At 48.8% G+C, this 20,084-nt stretch overlaps 3 protein-coding genes across 3 annotated transcripts; 2 read left to right on the top strand and 1 right to left on the bottom strand.

Annotated features, from left to right (window-relative positions):
- Positions 1–157: 157 nt before the first annotated feature.
- On the top strand, positions 158–2,239 carry CLAFUR5_00222 (uncharacterized protein; the record flags this gene model as incomplete). Its single annotated transcript, XM_047899370.1, has 4 exons — positions 158–389; positions 450–1,041; positions 1,482–1,970; positions 2,155–2,239. 4 exons carry the CDS (start codon positions 158–160, stop codon positions 2,237–2,239), a joined length of 1,398 nt encoding a protein of 465 aa, XP_047757198.1.
- Positions 2,240–4,123: 1,884 nt separating this feature from the next.
- Positions 4,124–6,127, top strand: CLAFUR5_00221 (Beauvericin cluster-specific repressor; the record flags this gene model as incomplete). The annotated part of the gene is made up of 1 exon (XM_047899369.1): positions 4,124–6,127. The coding sequence occupies one exon, from the start codon at positions 4,124–4,126 to the stop codon at positions 6,125–6,127; it is 2,004 nt and encodes a 667-aa protein (XP_047757201.1).
- A 589-nt stretch (positions 6,128–6,716) lies between these two features.
- Positions 6,717–8,231, bottom strand: CLAFUR5_00220 (uncharacterized protein; the record flags this gene model as incomplete). The annotated part of the gene is made up of 1 exon (XM_047899368.1): positions 6,717–8,231. One exon carries the CDS (start codon positions 8,229–8,231, stop codon positions 6,717–6,719), a length of 1,515 nt encoding a protein of 504 aa, XP_047757200.1.
- Positions 8,232–20,084: the final 11,853 nt, after the last annotated feature.

The following is a 20,084-nucleotide window of genomic DNA, read 5'->3' as shown; positions in this document are numbered from 1 at the left end:
CGTGCGTTGCGTGCGCCCCCTTGGTCCCCGGATCGGATCCTTCTAGAGCTGTGTCGCCGCAGCCCATCAAGGATTGGCGGAGGTAGTCGAAGCAATGCAGGGCGTGTTCTGACGTGCCGTCGTAGACCAGGAAGGACCTGAGGATGTGTTCCTGGCAATGGAGCTGGTGGAAGACGGCGGTGGTGTAGACGTTTTCGACATCTCCTTCCGCGCGTGGGATTGTTACAGTAGAGGTGGTGGGAGGTTGGCATGGGACTGGATTGAGGGCACGATTTGGAGGAATCCGCTGCCGTCTTCAAATGCGAGGTTAGTTAGTGGGCTGTGTTTCGATGGGAAGGAGGCGGTATTCTCCGGGGATGAGGGAGTACCAGGCTTGAGTCACTTCTTCGGTAAACGCCGACGAGGACAGGTTGCTTGAAGAGGGGATGAAGCGAGGATCGTTTGAGAAGACCACGCTACTGTGTGGTACCAACAGAAGGACACGGTCAGTCCGAAGGCTGAGCGACGGCTCAGCACCGGCGTTGGGGCATCAATCGCTGAGGCGAAATTGAATGACTGCGTTTACGATCCCGTCCAGCTTGCCTGGCTACCAGCTCATTGCCGAGATGACAAGATCACCGATGCGTTTCGCTATGCTGCACCCGCAATGTTCGACTACAAGTGGCCATACTACGCAGAGCAGGACAAGAGTTCTCCCATTTCCGAAGAAGAAGACATCGCAATGTTTACGGATACGGGTCAGCTGTACTATACCGTACACGCCCACCACTTGGCACACTGCATATACAACTGGATGAAGGAGGCTCGCGCCCCGGAGACCAAGATCGTGATCCCAAAAAGAGTTCGTGGCTTCGGACATGCGGCGCACTGTGCCTCAGTGATCATGATCAACGATACGTTGGACGCATTGAACTCGGCGTCCAGCGTGAGTCTGGATGCCGATGTGCTACATTCCGAGCAGTCTAAGCTTGCCAGCGGTGAAGAAAAGGTCCATGATGTTGGAGGACAAGTCATTGACGGCGATCCGTGGAGAGGAACAACGTAACACCCTATGTCGGTCTCGAAATAGACGGTAGAAATCATGCCATCGGCTCCCCAGTTGCGCACACTTAATGAGTTACGTCCAAATTGGCGTAGTATGAACCGTGTTCATGCTTGGACCATCCGAGCCCATTCCAGAAGTAATCGCAAGAGGTAAAGCTCCATGTCAATAGGCCTCAGCACGCGAAGTGTGAGATCGCGCAGAGTGTGCCATGTGACTGGCATGATCCTCATGCGCCATCATGAAGTCGAGCACATGCCACAGATCCTGTCCAAAGTGGTTCGATATCGGCACAAAATGGAGCCAGGGGATGAGACGGGAGTCGTGCCACTCATGGTAAATCGTGGCCTTGAGCACTACGGAATGACTCGGACAGAAAAGAGGCTCCCACGATAGTGGAGCCTTCGACATCCACGGGCGGCAGGTTAACATGGACGAGAGCAGCGTTGGTAGCGACTTCAGTCTTCCTCTTCGTCGACAAGTGGCCGCAGATTAGCACCAGACTCATGCTTTGGCAGACGGTTCAGCTGCTGCCAGACATCGCATCAACGAGTACAACAGCCCCAGCCGCCAATTCAACAGATGCCATAGCGGACATAGTCGAGCGCTACGCAGCCGGATGTCCTGACCATCACCATACGACCCGCCTCATCTCCGCAGACCCCCTGATGCTATACATCGAGAACCTCCTCTCCAAACATGAATCCTCACACCTCCTCGCACTAGCCGAGCCACACTACAAGCCCTCAGCCATAGTCGGTCCGGCTGGCAAAGAGTACGACAGCAACTTCCGAACGTCGGTCTCGGCCAAACTCCCCAACGACGACGCAGTCGTATCATGTATTCGCAAACGAGTCGCCGACTTCCAGAGCTTCATGCCGGTGGACCGGGTGGAGGATATTCATGCAGTCAAGCACGGCATCAACGAGTATATACGTCCTCACCACGATTGGCATGAAGCGATGCTGAATCCGAGGATCTCGACTTTGTCGTGTATGTAGCATGTGAGATCCCGATGGAGGGCCCTGCGAAGGTGGTGAGGTAAGACATACGTTCTCGCCAATTACACACGCACTCTCACGGCTTACTCAACCCACGCTGACACCTCCCAGACCTCCTTTCCATCCTGGCCGTCTCCTCCAGCCCTGGATTGGTGCTCAAGAGGAGTCCTCACTTGCGATGCGCAACCAGGATTGAAGTTCCGTCCCATCGTAGGCAATGCGGTCTTCTGGAACAATTATCACTCCAATGGTACCGGGATAGAGGCGTCTTGGCATGGAGGTATCCCGGTCAAGAAAGGTCGGAAGGCAGGGTTGAATGTCTGGAGCAGGCGAGTCAAAGCCCCATCTCGAGACATTCTTGAGGTGCATGATAAGGGCGAATTGTCGGAGGAAGATCGTGAGAGATGTGAACAGGAGTCGAGGGATGGGCCGTGTTATGTGGAGGTAACGTGAATGCGGATGGCCGCCGAGCTCAAGTCCAAATGATGGTTGTGACTTGCGTGGAACGTGCTCCAATCACCTCAACGCAAGCAGGTGCTGTCGAAGCGGAGCGCGCACATCGATGCATGTACTGTAGAAGCAGTCGATGGGCCGCGGTGTTGATGCCGTCGCGAGTGAAGGACACTCGTGACTTCGTACACCCGGCAGCTTCTTCCCTCGAGAGCACTTGGAGGTTGGCCCACAGACATCGACAACAATCGTCTGGCCTCCTACGATGCTCTGATTCGATCGTGTATCGACGTCTGAAAGCACGCCGGCCATGTTCTTCTACCAAAAGGTTGGTCTCGTAGGCCAGGAGGTCGGCTGCTTGCGATGCGATGCATATATTTCAACGTATGAGCAACTGAGCGAGGACAGTCACCTTTCCACGAGAGAATAGGTCACGAGGTTTCTCCGCTGTCTCTGGAAGGGCTCAATGCCATGCCGTGAATGCCTTCCTGTTACGGCAGGTCCATCCCTCGTTTGCTATGCCTGTTCCTGTACGACTGGAAGCATATCTAGTGGCAGCCCTTCACGGCTGCAGCCTATGATCAGAGCATTACGAAGTGGCTGGCTGACCTACTGTAGGGATAAGACTACGGCTGTCGTTGCCGGATAGATCATCAGACAGCATACAGCTCGATAGAAGCATGCAACCTGATGCTGTGAGACATGCGAGGCTCACCTTGGCACATATTTGCATCGCTAAGACAGAGCCGTCGCTGGCAGAAGCGCACATCTAGTTGTTGGTTCAAGCGATGTGGGCTGTATCCAGCATCCGAGCATAATTCAGACGGGGGATAACGAGCTGTAGGGAGGTTCCCGAATAGTGCAACCGCACGTCGTGCTTCAGGCCTCGCTCGTGCGCTCGTTCGTCTCCGAGGGCATTGAGATACAATGATGTGGTCGATGTCATGAGGTCTCCTGCCGCGTGGAGCTTCGGGGGCAATCACACGGCGATGACAATTGATCGTTCAGGGATCTTCATCAGGCCATGTCCCTCAGAATCCGCGCGTGGCCTTCTTCGGAGTTGTTGACTTTCCAGCCATGGTATGAAGGGACTGCAGTGGTAGAAGCGCCGGTCTTTGCTAGCACATCAACATCATGTACAAGTCTTCAGTGCCTCGTCATCGCTTGAAGGGTAAGCGTTGAGCGGGGAGGAATGTCCGCAGTGAAGCAGTTATATCAGAAGCTGTGTTGATACAGGTAGATATGACAGTAAGGTGATGGACGCAGACATCAATCAGGACGTTTGGAAGAATGATGTTCGGGGTAGGATAGCTGTTAAAGATAGCAAGCAAGCAAAGAGGCTGGGTCAGACCCCTGGTGACACGGTGACACGTTGACGGAAAGCGGTCTAGACCGCATTGGGGTTCCCAATCCACCATATCGGGGGGGGGGGGTGCCAGTACTGGGAGGCGGAGAAAGCGTGATGCTCACTTCAATGCACTTTCCGCCGCCGCACAGATAATGCCTGTCAGCAGCAAGTGGTGCCTGCTGGCCTCATCAGGGAGAAATTCGTCGGACTGGCAGGGCAAGTCTGCAGAACACATCATCACCACCATCACCGCCATCACCGCCATCCCCACGAGCTGGTGCCATGAAGCGAACCTTGAAGAGCCCCAAGTCCCGTGGCGGCTGTCAGAGGTGCAAGTCGAAACATGTCAAGTGCGACGAGGCCAAACCAGCATGTAGAATGTGCACGGCGAATGGTGTCGAGTGTCCTGGCTATGTCAAGCAGATCAGGTGGTCGAACAAGCACGAGGTCTACGACCAACCGCGGAAACGGCCGCAGACAGAGAGCAACTCGGTAGCACAGTCGGCCTCATCGTCAAGCAGCAATTCGCAGTTCGGTGTCGGCGCAATGTACCAGACACCACCCGAGGCGGATGCTCGGACCATCAGCACGGCCGCGCAGGCTTCCGCCATGCCCATCCCGAGTGGAGCGTCCAACGAGATGGGGGATGTCCCAGAGTGGCCAGATATCGATCTGTCAGGCTACGAAGACTTCGGATTCACAGCGCCTCTAATGGAGCCATCTTTCGACTTGGCAGCAGAAGGTGGTCTGACATATCCTTTCTCATTCCCACTTGAGGACCTCATGCCCAATCTGGCAACTTGTCCCGACGACTCTCCTGGCCAAGCAAGTCAGACATTGTCCGTACTACCAGCACGGATAGCAGAGAACGAGGACACGAAGCGGAAGTTGAAGGAACAGTCAAGTCGTGCTTCTGGCTCCACGGGACTTCTCCAAACTTTTTATCGCTTGTCGCAACCGAGCAAGGTACCAGGCTTTTCCGACCATGACTTGGTCAACTATTACTTCAACAATATTTGCACCGTGTATTCTTGCTTCGACTCCGATCTGAACACATTCCGGACGTTGACGGCTGACTTGTACCCGAAGAGTCAGACGGTCCATCTGGCGGTGCAATTCATGTCACTGGCCCATCTGGCGAATTGGTATCCATACCTCAATGCGCTCGGACTCGGCAAACGCTCTGAGGCATGGACATCTCTACAGCGAGATCTTCAGGCCTTGCAGAAGCGAAGTAAAGAAGTAGACGTGGACGCAGTAATGCTCAGTCTGTTGCTGCTTGGACCTACTGCTGCATGGCATCAAGCGAGCAGTCTTGGCCTACAGTACCTGCTAGTTGCTCGAAATCTGCTACAAGGACAACTACAGAGGAACGACTTGGTAGCATCGCCGCACAAGGACTTCTTTCTCAGCGCGATGATGTACTGGGAAATGCTGACGAGCTTCGTCGATCCAGTACCTCTTGCACCATTGTCAGGACTCAAAGCGCCAGATCTTACCCTGCCAACACGAGACAAGCCAATGACACCTCACCCTTGGTCGGCTGTCATGGATGATGTCTGCTTCCTCCTCGCTGAGATTGGCCGTGTGCTCCGCAGGCAGCGCGGACCACAACAAAGTGGTCTCCCCATTCAGAGAAGAGGCCACGAACGCCCGAGCGTGATCGATGATGCTTGGACGAAGACATTGGAAGGTCTCCTCTTAGAGCTTCAACTTCCCTCGCCGGATGACATCGTCGACTACGACGACCCAAGAACACCTCGCATTGACCTCTCAAAAATGGCTGATGCGTACAGATATGTAGGCTTACTGGAGATCTATGGCGCTTTCCCAGCGCTGCTTAGAGAGACCTTGGGCTTAGGCACCATCCCAGCCGCGCTTTCAATCATCACACCCTCTCGAGAAAAATACCCTGATGAAGTCCACGCCTGGCTCGCAGCGATCGCGATCCATATTCTCGACCTCGTCAAGACTGTGGCGATTACATCTGCGGCTTGCCGGCTCCTTCCCATGATCCTGATGTGCGCCGCGAGTCAACTGCGTCTACCTCCTGTCGTCGCCGCGGGTGGCTCGTCTCCTGGCCATAACGAAGTCATCGACGCGAGATATGTGGTGGAGGCGCGAATGCTCGTTCTTAGCAGGAAGTATGCACAAAAGCCTGTGCTGCAGATGGTCGACATCGTGAAAGAGACGTGGGAGAGGCTAGATTCAGCTGGTGGAGGGGGCGAAAGAGCACACTGGATGGATGTCAGTCAAGAGAAGAGCTGGCAGACGATTTTCGGGTGAGTGAGTTAGTGGCAAACGATCAACTCTCGGGCAGTGATTGCAATTACTTGTGGTCTGCAGCGTCTTTGCGAGTATGTGTTGTATAGCTTAGCTTATGAGCGTTCACGCGAGTGTTGCAAGTGGTTTGGGACAGTAGATAGGTACAGCGATGCCAGACTGGCTTTACCCGCCTCAAGACCTAGTAGTTTGACTGAAGTTCGAACCTCGAGGACCTCATACAAGAGGTCATAGCTATGGAACAGTAGGCTGCACGTTGAATCTAGATGGCTCACAATCATGAACAACCTTTGTCATTATCTAATTACATAGTAGTCATCACCACCTGCAGGCAACCGGGTATCCTTATCCGCTCAAACCAAACCATGACTATCTACAAGAAGCTGTGATTAACATACTCTTCACCCCAGCAAACTTTGACCACGATCTCACCCCATCTCATATCGTCTAAAGACATTATCGCCATTTGCCCTCCATCCATCATTCCCGTCATCATCCCCATCTTGTAGCTGCAACTGCGCACTCGGCCTCGGCCTTCCCTCATCACTCCCAAAGTCAAAACCTGATAGCTTCCCAAAACTCGGATAGTGGACTAGAGGCGACACCCTCCCTCTGTACCCGGGCTTGGACTAGGCGAGTACCCACCATTCGCCCCATAGCCCGGCGACGGCGATGAAGACTTTCGTCTGTACAATGGCGACACCCGACCTCTGTATAGAGGTGATACACCATCCGGCGAGTCATCGTGATAGTGGACCATAGGCACCAATCTCTGGTCTCGGAATCGATTGTTAGCGCCAGACAGGGTCAGGTTTGCTGGCCTCCGGTCGCGATAGGATGCAACGGGTGTGACGATCGGCGTGATGGCGTCGCGGGATTCTCCTCGTCCTGAGGAAGAGGTAAGATGTCGAGATTCCGAGTCGCGGAAGCCGGACGATGAAGTCGTGGGACTGTGGATCACGACCATTGAGTGTGGCTGTGGGCTTTCGTCGCGGTAGAAAGGTGCCGGGGTGGGTGTAGGTGTGAAGTCGTCTGCGTCGGAGGAGCTGAAGGAGGGTTGTCTTGAGATGCCGCCAGGGGTGATGGGCGTTGCATCTAGCTCGTGGGCGCTTTCAACACCGGGAAGCTCGTGGGGGCTGTCGCGCCATTGGCCTTGAGAGACGAGGTGTTTAGTTCGAAAACGTTCGACGGAGCGGCGGCTGGACCAGGTGGAACTTGCTGGGCTTTCTGTCACGGGGCGGATGGTGCTGTTCCGGGCTATCAGCGGCGCTGGGCATGCTGCGTCGTTGTTGATGCGGCCGTCTTCGCTTGCTAAGGCCTTCTCGTTGGCTTCGTTGAGTGTTCTGACGGCAGTCGGGGTGGGCACTCGGCGCGATGCTCTGTCGCTAGTTCCACCTCGTAGGGTTCCAGTCATCATGGAGGCGACTGAGTATCTTGCTGGTTTGGAGAATCTACCAGTGCTCTTCTTCCTTCGAAAGACCATGCCGATCAGAAAGAGCATGAAGGCCAGTGCGATGAAGATAAGAATGGTGCCGACGACGATAGCAGCAATACGATCCACGTCGCTGCTATTTTTGTTACTGTCATCATTGGGCACCGCGCTCGGTGTCGATGACGATCTGTGTGTTGTGGTCGAAGTATGAGTAGTGCTAGATGTCTTCGAACTCATTGATGAAGACAGGGCGGAAGTCGTCGTAAGTCGTGATGATGACCGGATTGAGGAAATTGTTGATTTTGGGCGGGCTGTAGTGGAGACCATAGTACGCTGACTTGTGGCTGATGAAGGTTTCGGAGTTGGCCGTGCAGACTGTATGTCCAGTATGATCCCGTTGATGGCTAATGTCTCCGGCCAACTTGCTGGTGCTGTATCTGTGGGCCTCGTCGTTTCGTAGTAGGCGGAAAGCACAAGTAGTGCAGCGGAGAAGATGGCTTCTGCTGGTGTGTCTGTTGAAGGTAGTGCTTGCGCTGTGTAGACGACGACGCTCTGCTGATTTTGTGTTGCGGTGCCTAGGACGAGTGAGGCTGTTTCCGCGGCTTGCGCGGGTTGGGATGTTGTCAACCATAGTAAAAACGCCAGTACGAGAGTCCGAGGGGAGGTGTAGACCATAGCGTTGATTAGAAATTATCATAGCCTAAACACACTTGGGCCATGTATTGCTGGATGGTATCCTTGTCGACTGTACGTAGCCCGGCCTGAAGTGAAGTGGAAGTCGTCGAAAAGATTTGGTAGCCATAGGCAGCAGAGGTTGAGTGCCATATTCCAGAAAGACCTTGATCGAAATCCAGAGGCGACATCCTTGAATCTGCATGAAATATAGAAGCCCTCGTCTCAACAGCCAAAGCTTGGTGCAAAGCAGGACAGAGACCAGGATCGAGGACCATGAGGCCGTGCTCAAATTGGAAGGGCTTCAGGTACGAGTACGGTGCCGTCGACACGTGTGCTCGGTCGTCGCATCATGTCGCAGAAGCTGCAGCTTTTCGCAGAGTACGATCGAGCAAGGTGAAGCTGCGGGTGGTAAGCTGTTCTGCTGCGAGCCCACTGCCGGCAACTGAGATCCAGGATGTCTTGCTGCGAGGAACGACGCTGTGCTTCTTGACAGGCGGATGTGGCCCGTAGCGTTTCATGTGTCTGGATGTGGAAGATTGAGGAGGCGCAAAAACCGGGTCATGAGTCGCTACTGCCTACCGCTGCCAAGGCTAAATTCTTGCTATAGTCATGCTTGCTATAGCTAATGGTTAGTCATCTTTGATCGATGCACTGAAAGGGAGAGATGGCCACGCAAGGCTTCGCGACCTGCTTTCGTCTCCGATAGCAATCCAAGAACGAATGCAATCGATTGAAGACCACATTACTGTTGGCAGTGGAAACGGCGTATGGTAACTTTGATATGTCTGATCGCCCGGGAATGGGATCAGCACAAGCTTGACAATAAGCATCGGGATTGAGTTCGTCGCCGTCGTGCTGTATATCATCAATGCCATACGCATTTGCCCTCGTCTCGCGGCCACTCGCATTGAACGTTGACTTGCTACAGTGGCACGAACGCCTCCCCAAGAAAGGCGGAATGATGTCCAGACCTAGGAATCTGCTGTACTACTTGTCACGCCCTCTGTGAAGTACCGCGCCACCGGATTACATTAGCTGGTGGCTCCGGATGTGTTGGTAGTGGTAGTGGTTGTCGACGCGTTGACAACGCGTCTTGTCTTCCCACGAGTCTCAGAGCTCTCAGTTTACCTCGTGGTCCGGGAGTATCAGGACAGTGAGTAGCGGCGATAATCCTTCGGTGGCGTGGTTGCCAGGCGAGCAGATGGACAATTGATTGTTCTGGTGATGAAATGTCTCTGTGGATGTTGTTGATGACAGTTTCGGCACGGTCCTTCTCGGAATGACAAAGCTACGGACGACCGTTAGAGACTTCTATGCAACAACTCGAGATAGAAACAGCGGCGCCGGATCTACTCCGGTACTTTGCCTTATTTATAATGCGCGAGGCTCTGCTATATCTTAAGTAACGTAATAATACATTCCTATAAAAGTGTGTGATGTTTGAAATAGTAAAGGATATATAAGTTATCGGTATAGTTACTCCGTTTCTATATTTTAGTATATATATACCGTAAGGTTGAATATATCTTTATACTATATTTATCCCTTAGGAATGGAGAAGACGACGTCTATCGGCGCCATTGCTAAACACGGCATATTCGAAAGCCTTTATTAAGGCTATTCTAACGATCTATAAAGTAGGCTACTACCTCTAGAGTTAAGGGAGTTCTACCTTATTTAATTTGGACAGCTTAAAGTTCTCTTCACCCTATTTCTTTAGCTCTAAACGCCGCGGAGGTGCCTAGCTATATTAGGTAACTCCTAGGTAATAGTAGCCTAGGCTACGGTACTACCGGCGCCTACGGCTCTATAGGTAAAGCTCTCCTAAGATAACTAGTAGTAACTTATAGAGGACGTAAAAAGTATAGAAACTAACGATTAGCTCCTATACCGGTCTCTATAGGTAATGATTACTTAGCTACGTACGGCGCTAGTACTATTATATTACCGAGGGTAATAATAAATAAGGACGACGTCTTAGGCGATTAATAAGGCCACCCGGAGTCAATACCCCTATAGCTAGGTATTGGTCGCGATATCGACACTAGGCCCCCGCCTAACGTACGATATAGTTATAATCCATATTGTAGTAAAGGAAGACTAGGCCGAAGTTACGAAGCTATCGAATAAGGAGCTCGCCTAGCGAATTAATTAACTAGGGATAGTCGTAGTAAACTAATAGTCTAATGGTACTCTATAGATCTATACTAGCTCTACTACTACTAGGAGGCACCTAGAGGTATAGCTATAGTAGGTATCTAAGGTTCCGGTATTAGTAAAGGTCTTAACGAAGTAATTTACGATCCTAGTCTACGATATACCTAAAGAGTTCGACCTAACTAACTCAGGTCACCTACGTAGTCTCTAAGAGGACAACCCGGTCACTCTTAACTCTCTAATCTAGAAGGCGACTTAGCTCTATAGGAAATAGCTAGAAGGTAAGAAGGCCTCGGCGCTAATCGTATAGCTATAAGACGCGAAAGCGGCGGATCTAGTAATAGAATAAGGCCTAATCTAGTAATATAGCCTTAAGATAGTCGAAAAGCACTCCTTATCCTTTCGTGTCCTCTAATGCTTCAAATGCTAATAGTATAGACACTAAACCTGTATATATAAATAAGTAGGCCTACTCGAACTATATCGGAGACTATATATCTAGGGACTATATATTGGCTACGAGGCGGTACGTAAACTGTCCGGGGCACTACCTATCGTATAGCGTAGAATGCCTATAGCGGAAACTAGCGAAAAACAAGGAAATCACAAACAGAACCGTCGCCCTAAGATTCTACGGCGACCGTAAGGCTAGTCTATACCGGAACTAGCTAGCGGCGGTCGGGTATAAGCGCCCTAGGGCCGAGAATAATATAAAGAATACGTAACCTAGAGCGTATAGGAGGCTATATACTCTACTAGTTATGGCGAGGGAATCTAACTAGGCCCGGCTCCCCTTTAGTATATAACTAATAGGCGTAGACTAGGACGCGCTAGGTAGTAGAATATAGGACATTATAGAGAAAATAATTATCGATAACGATAACTAGCCTTGACACGCTTAGTATTATCTAGTATAACGTTAACTATAGTAAGGATATAGTATAAAACTATTCCCTATACGAGGCGGACCCGTACGTCTGCTACGTCCTAGTAATCTAGGAGCTATAGACTAACCCGTACTATAAGAGACTAACGACCTATAAGTTACTAGGCTATACGATATATCTACGAAGCGACGGTAGACCCCGTACGCGCTTCTATATTAGTAAGGACATACTAGAATCCGACTAGGAGGTAGTATACTACGTAGACGAAGAAGGCGGGGGCGATATTACCTCCCTCTACGTAGGTAGTACCTAGATATATAACCTATATATACAACCGCTAGCCTCGAGGTCTAGCCGCGACCTTAGGGTCTATAGACACCTAGATAGTATACTTAAGAGATAAGGGTACTATATTATAGTAGGAGACTTTAATATATACTACCCTTCCTAGGAAAGCCTTATATAGCCGTACCCTATAGCCGACGAAGTAATCGACTTAATAGCGAGTAACGTAATTGCCCTTAATACTCCGAAGGACCTAGGTACCTAGAAGAGAGGGGGACTTTAAGGCACGATCGACCTCTCCTAGATCTTAGATAGCTACTACTATATAGTAACCTACTATAGGATCGAACATAAACTCGAGGCGTCGTTAGACTATATACTAGTTAGGACCTCTATTACGATATAGATATAACGTACACTAGCGAGAACCCCTAAGCTAAACTAGGGAAAGGCCTACTAGGCTAATATCTAGGCGTACTGTTAAGATGTAGCATCTCAAAGGGAGTCAACAATCAGGAAGTGATCTGGCAGCCTGAGGCATCCATAATGACTCAGCTTGTAGGGAGATACCTTCTCTCCCCTTTAGCTTAGATAGACATCTAACACAATCAACATATTGGTTCCTGATATATTGCTGCATGCTCGTGCTATTAGTCAGTTGAAGATTGATCTCTTACTCCACTCCGCTGCCATCCACCCGTACCTGTTCAACAGGTTATGAGCCCGGGTTTGTGCAGGAATAAGAGCAACCTATATCAGTACAGGTTACTTGTATCCCTTGCTATCGTAGCAGAAAACATCTGGGAATCAGAAGTCTACCCCGTCTATCCTATCAAGGAGCTTAGTTCGATACTAAGTGATAGGTAACCCAGACAAGGACTCTGTGCGGCTTACTCAAAGCCAATACCTTGAAGATACTCTGTAGGCAGAACTGCATCGAGATACTATCAAGAAGGACTTCAAGTAAGTCATTTGAAGCTCTGCTAGGAGAGACAGACCTGTGTCCTAGCCTCGAGACCTCACACCGCTCCTTCTTTACTTTACCAAGCAGGCCTTGGTATCCACACCTACGAACTTTCCCATTCTACACCAGAAGCCTCAGCAGGATCTGAGCCACCACCTTGGAACATACACACCTTGTTTCATTACATCCAATTTATTATGGATTCATACCAAGAGAAGACAGAGGAGAAGGGAGGCAAAATCCAAATTCTTGGGAGGGACAATTGGAAGAGATGGTTCAACCTTCAGAGATACAAGATGGAGAGCCAATCAGCATTCTTTGCAATTGATGACCTAATGGAAGTGTCTTTTGACAACATCAAGGGCAAGACTCTGAAACTCCAAGAAGAGGCTACAACCAAAGAGATCCTCAATACGCCAACATGGACAAGACACAATGCAGTATGCAACTTCAGTATCCTTAGTAGGATCACAGAAGAAGATGAATTTGAGCTTGAGGGCTCATGTGAATCTGGAAGAGCTGCTGAGAAGTGGGTGTATCTCTGGAACAAGTATAGCCAGGTGCTACCAACCCATGCACATGAGCTCACAAAGCAATTTGTGACCTTTGAGATGAGTGAAGAGTTCACCATCAGATCTGCATGGACACACCTGGTTTCTCTTGGAAAAAGGATTGCTGATGTTGACCCAGAGGGTCAGCATTACAGGAAAGCTGATGTGAGGATGACCCAGCTCTTAAGCTCACTGCCACCTGACTACCATGTAGCCAGGGATACTATCATGGCTCAGCCAAAGATGGATCATGAAAGGACCTTAAAGATCCTTGAAGCTCAAGAAGCCAGGTTGGATCCCTCTAAGGCTGAGTATGGCATGGCAGCCACCTGGGTCAAGCCCTCAGGTCTAGCAAGACCACTCTCCTGCCTTCTCTGTGAGAAGGATCATCTGATCAAGGACTGCCCTAGTTTGCCTGAGGCAAGAAAGGTCCTTAGATCTCATTCCCAACCACCATCTTCCCAGAATACAACACATGTCAAGAAGAAGAGAACTCCACCACCCACTTCAAGGAGGACACCAAGAGAGAAGTCCTCTATGGAAGAACTTAAGAAAATGGTGAAGAAACTCAGCTCTGACATGCTGTCACTCCAGAAGAACTAGGCCCAGTCTTATACCTCTAAAGCAAAGAAGACTGGAAAAGGTTTCTCCGCCCAAGAGTCACCATGCAGCTCATCCCCAGAGACAATGTCTGATGATGATGAGTATGATGAAGTGGCTCACTCAACTGCAGAAGTCCAAGGCAAGTTCCCCTCGTCAGAGTGGTTACTTGACTCCTGTGCTTCATCCTATATGACTGACCAAAGCTGCCTCTTTAGATCTATGACTCCCTTGACAAGGAAGAAATGGATCAAAGTGGGAGGTGGGTTTTTATTGGCCACTCATATTGGGAATGCAGAGATGAGTGGGAGAGCTGGCAGAAAAGTTGTTTTGGAAGATGTCCTGCTTGTACCCAAGCTAGGAGTGAACCTGGTTTCATAGAACCAGTTTAGCAAGCAGTTTGGTGTGCAACCTCCATCATTTTCTCTTGTTTCCCCCTCTGGTGAGACTGTTGTCCAGACAAAGCTCCTTGGGGGGGTTCCATTCATTGATGAGATTTCTCCTCTCCTACAAGAACGGGCACATTACTCATCATGTGCACCACCAATGGAGAATGCCTTTGTGACTGCTCAATCAGAGACCGACCTGAAGCAGTGGGAGCTTTGGCATAGAACATTTGCACACTTTGGGAAGAATTTGCTCCAGAATCTTCACAAGGTAACAGACTTGAAAGAACCCATTCCTATCCCTAAGGATGGCTTTCACCAGTGCAGAGTATGCTCAATAGCAAAGATGAAGAAGTACAAAGGCAAAGTTACAGAGAGAAGACCTGAAAGACTTGCCCTTGTATCTATTGACATATGTGGCCCACTACCAATCTCAAGACTAGGATTCAAATACTGGCTTGAGATTGTTGACAACTTCTCTAGGAAGAAGTGGACCTTTCCTCTTAGGAAAAGAGAAGATGCTCCAGTTGCTCTCCAGAACTGGAAAATCAAAGCAGAGAGGAAATCATCAGCGCAGCTGAAAGCAGTAAGACTTGACAATGCAAAAGAACTTATTGCATTAGTGAAGCAGTGGGAGAAGGATTTGGGGATTGGGCTCGAGCCGACTGAGGCATACAACTCTCTACAGAATGGACCAGTTGAGAGGTCAATACAATCCTCAGAGGACTCTATAAGGGCAATGCTTGAAGAGGCTAAAATGCCGGTTGAATTTTGGCCTGAAGCACTAGAGGCCCAAACTTATATGAGGAACAAACTGCCAAATGGCCCAGATTACGATGGGTTCAAGGTTTCACCAGATGAGGCTTTTGATGGTATCAAACCGACCATCAACCATTTGAAAGTTTGGGGATGCAAAGCTGTTGTCTATATGGACACAAGATCCCAACCTCAATGGGCAAGAAGTGACAAGCTAATGAATAGGGGTAAAGAAGCAGTGTTTATTGGGTATGTTGAAAACACAGCTAAAGCCTGGCTCTTTTGGGAACCAGACATGAGAGCTGTTAAACAACAGACACATGCAGACTTCTTTGAGGACCAGCCTGGAGGTGATATGGGTCTCAATGTTCCAACATTGAATCTACCAAGCAGTGCACCAGCTAGGAAGCCCTTAGGAAGGCCGAGGAAGAACGTATCCTTAGGACAATCTACCTACCATTCAGGCGTCCATCAGAGCCCCCCCGAAATAGATCAGCCAATTGAGAGCCCTAAAGTCGCTCAGCCGAGAAAGCTGTTTGTGCAACTTCCCCAGCCTCCGGAGAACGTAGGGGAATTTCAGAAAATCGATCAGCCAATTGAGAGAAGCTCCCTAGATCCCCAGGAAATAGACGTTACCAGGTCACAAGTGACGGTCCCTAAATCATCCCTTGGAAAGAGAAAGGCTGACTATGATGTTGAGGGCTATGACATGAAACAGAAAGCCCCAAGATCCATGGTCCCTAAGCCCGAACTAACCACTGAAGTGGGAGAAGCAATGGACCTCTCAGAGAACCTTGCTGCTTTTCACCAAGCTTTCTTTGCAGCCATGCAATCAGTGGACAGTTCAATACCATGGGATAGCGAATTCCTGGAAGAAGTTGAGGAAATGGCCTTTGCAGCAACTGTAGAAGCCATTGCATACAAGCAAGAGGTCCCAATTCCAAAATCCTACAAGGATGCTGTGAATGACAAGAAATGGGGACATCTTTGGAAGGAAGCAATCCAAAAGGAACTAGATGCTCTACAGAGTAACAACACCTGGGAAAATTCTGTTCCACCAAAAGGAGCAAATCTGGTTACATCAAGATGGGTCTTTGATATTAAGAGAAGCATTAGTGGAGCTATTGAAAAGTTCAAGGCTAGACTAGTTGCAAGGGGCTTCTCACAGAAGTTTGGTGTTGACTTTATGGAGACATTTGCACCTACAGTAAGACAGGACACCCTTAGGGTGTTTATGGCTATTGTGTGTAAGAAGGATCTTCATCTTCACCAAGTGGATGTGAACAATGCATTCACAGAAAGCACCCTCCATGAAGACATCTTCATGTTACCACCACCAGGAGTTGAGCTTCCACCAAACATGGTGTTCAAAATCCTCAAAAGCTTGTATGGACTTAAGCAAGCAGCTAGAGATTGGAATCAACTCTGTGTGTCAAAGCTCAGAGAGATTGGATTCACACAGTCAGAAGTGGATCCATGCCTACTTATCCATAAGAAGAGGGAGATCATAATCCTTATACATGTGGATGACATTCCAATTGCTGCACCAAAGTTGACAGATGTTCTCTGGTTCAAAAGAGAACTTGGCAAGATCTTCAAGATCAAAGATCTAGGTGAACCTGAAAAGATCCTTGGCATGAGAGTCACAAGGGACAGGAAGAGAGGAATCCTGAAACTTGACCAAGGACACTTTGTTAGGGACAGCCTAGCCAAGATGGGAATGAACCATGAGAAGGCAGCACCTACACACTCACCCATGGACAGCTATGAGGCCCTCAAACCTTCAAGCCACATGGATGAGAGGTGTGACAAGGCAGAGTACCAGAGTATTAATGGTACTTGGATGTGGCCAGCAACAATCACAAGGCCAGACATTGCTTTTGCCCTAGGAAGGATGAGCTCATTTGTGAGTGACCCATCCACCTACCACATGAAGGCTTTGAAGAAGATCACTAGGTACCTAAGATCATACCCTGATCTAGGACTTCAGTTCTCAAAGTCTGGAAAAGGACACCTTATTGGATACTGTGATTCTGATTATGCAATGGACAAAGCAGACAGAGTCTCAATCCTTGGGTATGTCTTCTTCCTCTGTGGGGCACCAGTTTCTTGGATGAGCAAGAAGCAAAAGTCTGTAGCAACATCCACAATGGAGGCTGAATACATGGCTATGAATGCATGTGCGAAGCAGTCCCAATTCCTAGCTTCACTGCTGAGGGAAATGGATTGTCCAGAGTTAGTGGGAGACTGTTCCCATCAACCAAGACTCACTGGAAACCAGGAGACTGTATCAAATTTGAGACCAGTCCAATTAAGAGGTGACAATCAAGCTGCCCTCACCCTAGTGAAAGATGCACATGTTCATGACAAGTCGAAGCACATTGACATTGCCTATAACGCTGTTAGGAAACTTTGGTGGAGGAGGCTTATTGCTGTTGAGTACACCCCAACCTCTGAGATGGTTGCAGACGGGTTTACAAAACCAAAGACTGGTCCACACTTCCAGAGGTTTGTAAGCCAGCTGAACCTGTCATAAAAAGGTCCAAGTACTATTGACAGGAAGTGAGCAGACTGTAACCTCCCATACGAGATGAGTGGGAGTGTTAAGATGTAGCATCTCAAAGGGAGTCAACAATCAGGAAGTGATCTGGCAGCCTGAGGCATCCATAATGACTCAGCTTGTAGGGAGATACCTTCTCTCCCCTTTAGCTTAGATAGACATCTAACACAATCAACATATTGGTTCCTAATATATTGCTACATGCTCGTGCTATTAGTTAGTTGAAGATTGATCTCTTACTCCACTCCGCTACTATCTACCCGTACCTGTTTAACACGTACCTCGATAACTCCGAGAGGCTAGTCTAGATTACGTAGTAGTAATATAATAGTAAAGACGAGATAGACGAGGCAGTCTAAGGGTTAATAGACGAAATAAGAAAAGCGACCTTACTTTACGTTCCGCTATTTAACTAACGATATAGTCTAAACTATACTAGACGCTAGAGTACACTACGGTAGTAAGAGAAGTAGAGAGAGCCCGCCGGGTATAGACGAGTAGCTATAGCGAGGAGGCCTAGAACGTATATAGGGAGGTATACTAATAGAAGAAAGCTATAATACAGAGGGAGAAAGTAGTCGGCTAGAGAGCTATAGTAGAAGAAATCGCCGGTAAGCTAGCGAGGATGTAGAAGTTAGCGAAATAGGCCCGATAGGACCCTATATAGGGCCCCTCCTTCTCTATCCTAGCGCTATAATCGCCTAGTAGCCCGGTTAGCGACCCCGAGGCTAAGGCGCGTCTACTAGCTAGTAAGTTCTTCCCGCCCCTAGTCGAGGCTAACCTAAGCGATATAAATAGCTCTACTCCCCTAGCCCCTAGTATCGCGGTCTAATAGGAGGTGTCCGAGGGAGAAGTTACCGCTATACTTAGGAAGTTACCGGCGAAGAAAGCCCCGGGGCCGGATAGGATCCTAAACGAGCTACTAAAGAAGTATAGAGATCAACTAGCCCTAGTAGTCGTAGCGATCTTTAACGCCTGCCTATAGACCGGATACTACCCGATAGTATTTAAATAATCGACGATAGTAGTCCTACGTAAGCCGTAAAAGGAAGACTATACGTAGGTAAAGTCGTACCGCCTAATTACGCTCCTTAATACTCTTAGGAAGACGCTTAAGAAGCTAGTTATAACGAGACTATCCGAGGCGGTAGAGGAGTACTCCCTACTCCCGGACACCTAGATAGGTACGCGCCTATAGCGATCGACGCTATCCGCGATAGAACTTATTACCTCTTAGGTAAAGGCTATCTAGTATAGGAATAGGGATAAGGTAGTATCCTTACTTAGTCTAGACATATCGGGAGCCTTTAACTACGTATTATACCTACGGCTACTCTATATCCTAAGGTCGAAAGGACTCCCTAAGTAGCTTATTAACTACGTACGGTCCTACCTCTAAACCCGTAGCACGTCGATCCTAGTCGGTTAGTATAGAAGCCTATTTCAAGTAGTCTATACTAGAATCCCGTAAGGCTTAACGCTAGTACCTATTCTGTTCCTCTTCTTTATAGCGACGCTACTCCTAGCCCTAGAATCCTAGAACACCGCTACGAGCGGCTTCGTAGACAATATAAACATCCTAGCGTAGTCGTCCTCGACTAAGGAGAACTATAGGCTACTAGAAAAGAAGTATAAGATCTACGAGGACTAGGCTAGGAGGTATAGGGCTCGGTTTGCTCTAGAAAAGTACAATCTAATATACTTTACGCGCCGGCTACGGTTCTATAATATATATATAGATATTCTATTAAGCTATTATAGTGCCCTTTGGCCTATATAGCTATACTATCTTATTTTCGTATATATAGAGGGGAAACCGTATTAGTAAAAACGCCTCCTCCTTCCCGCCTATCTTTTACCCCTCGTTATTGTCTTAGACTTCCCTTATTAAGGGTACGCTAGTATTATAGGCCTAGCCTAATAACTACCCTATCTATAACCCCCCTAGCTTCCGCCTCTTATCTATCTACTCCTCTATCTCGCTAGCGAGGCTAAACTACTAGAGGTATCTCTACTATAGTATCTACCGAGAGATTTAGCGAATGTTACCTTTGTCTCTAATAATTAACTTATAGTCTCTCCTTCCCGCTTAGTGCCTCTAATTTCTCCTACTATTAGCCTACTACGGGTATCGTAGTAGTATATATTCTAGGTTTTATAATAGATAGCTATACTAGTAGGCTAGGCTTTAGATATCTAGTACGCGTCCCCTAAATAGGTAGGCGCTTAATCTAATATATTTGGACCTAATTTAGATTGCTATACTCACTTCGGCCCTTGTTAGGTCCCTATATAGCTAGTAATTATGTCTCTAGAAGGCTTAGAGTACGATCGGGCCTATTATCTTTAGGGGCTTCCTTTTCTAGTCCTACTCCTATAGGTAGCTCGCTATCTATTCCGCTAGACTTTAGGTCTTAGCCTTACTCCCGCCGACCTAGCGAGTCCTACGCTCCTCCTCTTTTCGTGCTAGCCATTCGGTACTTATCTATACGGCCGTAAAGGTAGTAAGGTCATCCTCTTTTTAGCTTGTCCTATATCTAGCCCCTCTCCGGTAGCGGCTTTCTATCTTAGTCTTTACCTCCTATATCGTAGTTTATACTAGGTAATCTATCGTCTTTACCGCGTATTAAATTCTTATTCCCCGGATATATTGGCCGATTAGTAGTGTTCCCGTCTCTATTTCTACCGTACTTATTAACGTTGTCTT

This window comes from Fulvia fulva, chromosome 1 (assembly GCF_020509005.1).
Source record: "Fulvia fulva chromosome 1, complete sequence".
Classification (NCBI taxonomy): Eukaryota; Fungi; Ascomycota; class Dothideomycetes; order Mycosphaerellales; family Mycosphaerellaceae; genus Fulvia; species Fulvia fulva.
Note: the sequence above shows the minus strand (reverse complement) of the source record. Positions and strands in the feature narration are given on the sequence as shown.